Source organism: Gossypium hirsutum, chromosome A11 (genome assembly GCF_007990345.1).
Source record: "Gossypium hirsutum isolate 1008001.06 chromosome A11, Gossypium_hirsutum_v2.1, whole genome shotgun sequence".
NCBI classification, from domain to species: domain Eukaryota; kingdom Viridiplantae; phylum Streptophyta; class Magnoliopsida; order Malvales; family Malvaceae; genus Gossypium; species Gossypium hirsutum.
In genome coordinates, this window is record NC_053434.1 from 37,550,706 (window position 1) to 37,552,759 (window position 2,054).

At 37.4% G+C, this 2,054-nt stretch overlaps 1 protein-coding gene across 1 annotated transcript; it reads right to left on the bottom strand.

The window, feature by feature from the left end:
* Nucleotides 1–1,039: 1,039 nt before the first annotated feature.
* LOC107959107 (uncharacterized) lies at nucleotides 1,040–1,708 on the bottom strand. The gene is made up of 2 exons (XM_016895090.1): nucleotides 1,562–1,708; nucleotides 1,040–1,291 (listed from the first exon to the last, which is right to left on the bottom strand). Exons 1-2 carry the CDS (start codon nucleotides 1,706–1,708, stop codon nucleotides 1,040–1,042), a joined length of 399 nt encoding a protein of 132 aa, XP_016750579.1.
* Nucleotides 1,709–2,054: the final 346 nt, after the last annotated feature.

Here is a 2,054-nt window from a genome sequence, read left to right on the forward strand (position 1 = left end):
AAACATTCTCAAACGAAAATGAACTCTAAGTCATGATCGTAGAGATTAGCATAAAACTCATATACCAATAAAGGCGAGTAGCTTCCAGGATAGGTGCAAAAAGTTTCCTACTTTAACTTCAAGATGGTCTTGTAAACAAGTCTACCCAAGTCTTGTTGTGGAAAAAGGGAAATGCCCTGTTCGGGATGGAAGATTCGCTTCAGCATGTTGTCGTGAAATTGTTCCTTTGTTGCTTTATTCAAGAAGATTGCTGGCTCCTTTGTCTGCACTGGCCTGAGTGATTCCAATTCACGGACTATGGTTGTAGAGGATGCATGTTCTCCAACAAATCTGGTAGCTTTCTTGATCGAGCCTCTTGTTTTTGCCATCTTTTGTTGAGGGAAAACTGTTTAAAGTTAAAAAGATATGATCTTCAGAATAGAAAAGAAATAAAAATGGTTGCTTGAATGCGTGACAGTCGGTACAGTGGGAGAGGATTTGTAGTGAGTGAAAAAGAAAGATGGATAGGCATGTTGTTTTGTGGAGAGATATAAGGCTGGCGGCAAGAGTTGTGTCCAATAGAAATTGCGCCCACTCAGAAAGATCAAACAACTAAGTGATTTTTGATCCAACAGTGGAATTCTAAATTTCCCTGAATTCTGATGAGATATAAATGGTAGTACAGACTTATGGAATGCGCTGGCAGCAAAATTTTAATGAGTCGACAAAGGTACCTAATTTCTTCTACAAAAAGGAAGGAAAAAAATTAACAAAACATAAATAAAATAAACTAAAGTCACGGAGTACTAATTAAAAAGTAAACATTTCGACCAATTTAATGGTCTCTGTCTGCTTTTGATTACTGTTTCCAAAATAGTGTTTTAGCCTTTGTCCATTTACTTTGAATTGGTGTTCATCATGTAAATCTCGAATTGTGACTGCATCATGAGGAAATACGTTGAAAACTTCAAAAGGTCCAGGCCAACATGAACACAATTTCCCTAGGTGCAATTTTGAGTCAAGAATTGAATAATAAAACCTGTTGACCCGCGATAAATAGTCATTGCAAAATAATCTTGTCATGCCATCGTTTGGTCTTTTCCTTGTAAATTGCAACATTGTCATAAGCATTTCCCCTAATCTTCTCTAGTTCAGTGATATCCAATAGTCTTTTCTTTCTAGCCGCTTGATGGTCCATGTTCACTTGCTTAATTACCCACATTGCTTTATGTTCCAGTTCAATTGGAAAGTGACATGCTTTGCCAAAAACCAATTGATACGGCGACATCCCTAATGGAGTTTTGTATGTTGTCTGCAATTCCCATAAAGTGTCATCCAATCAAAAAGAACAATCTTTCCTTGAAGGTTTACAACCTTCTCAAGAATGTTCTTAATTTGTCGATTTGATACTTTGGCTTATCCATAGGTTTGCAGATGATAAGTAGTAGCCATTCTATTTAACTCCATATCTCTTCAGTGTGGTTGCCACTTGTTTGCAATGAGAGTGTGTACCCTGATCACTAATCAATGCCTTTGGTGTGCCAAAACGGGTGAGTATATGCTTGTGAAAAACTTTTAGCACTGTCTTTGCATCATCCTTTAGGACTGCAACAGCTTCCACCAACTTTGAGACGTAGTCAACAGCTACTAATACATAAATATTTCCAAATGAGCTCGGAAACAGTCCCATGAAACCCATACCCCGAACATCGAATAATTCAACCTCCATAATTGGTTGCTATAATATTTCATTGCGTCAAGATATAGAACCGGTGTGTTGACACCTATCGCATTGATTCACAAAATTATAGGTGTCTTTGAATACTGTCGGCCAGTAGAATCTTAATTGGAGAACTTTAGCCGCAGTTCTCATACCACTGAAATAACCTCCATAAGGAGCATCATGACAATGCTTCAGGATTTAAAGCATCTCCTCTTCCGAAATGCAATGTCAAATGATGTTGTCACTACATACCTTGAATAAATACGACTCATTCCACTAATACTTCACTACTTCACAAAGAAATCTTTCTTTTTTTATCCTGTGACACCCAATGGGAGTTTTCAACACAAAA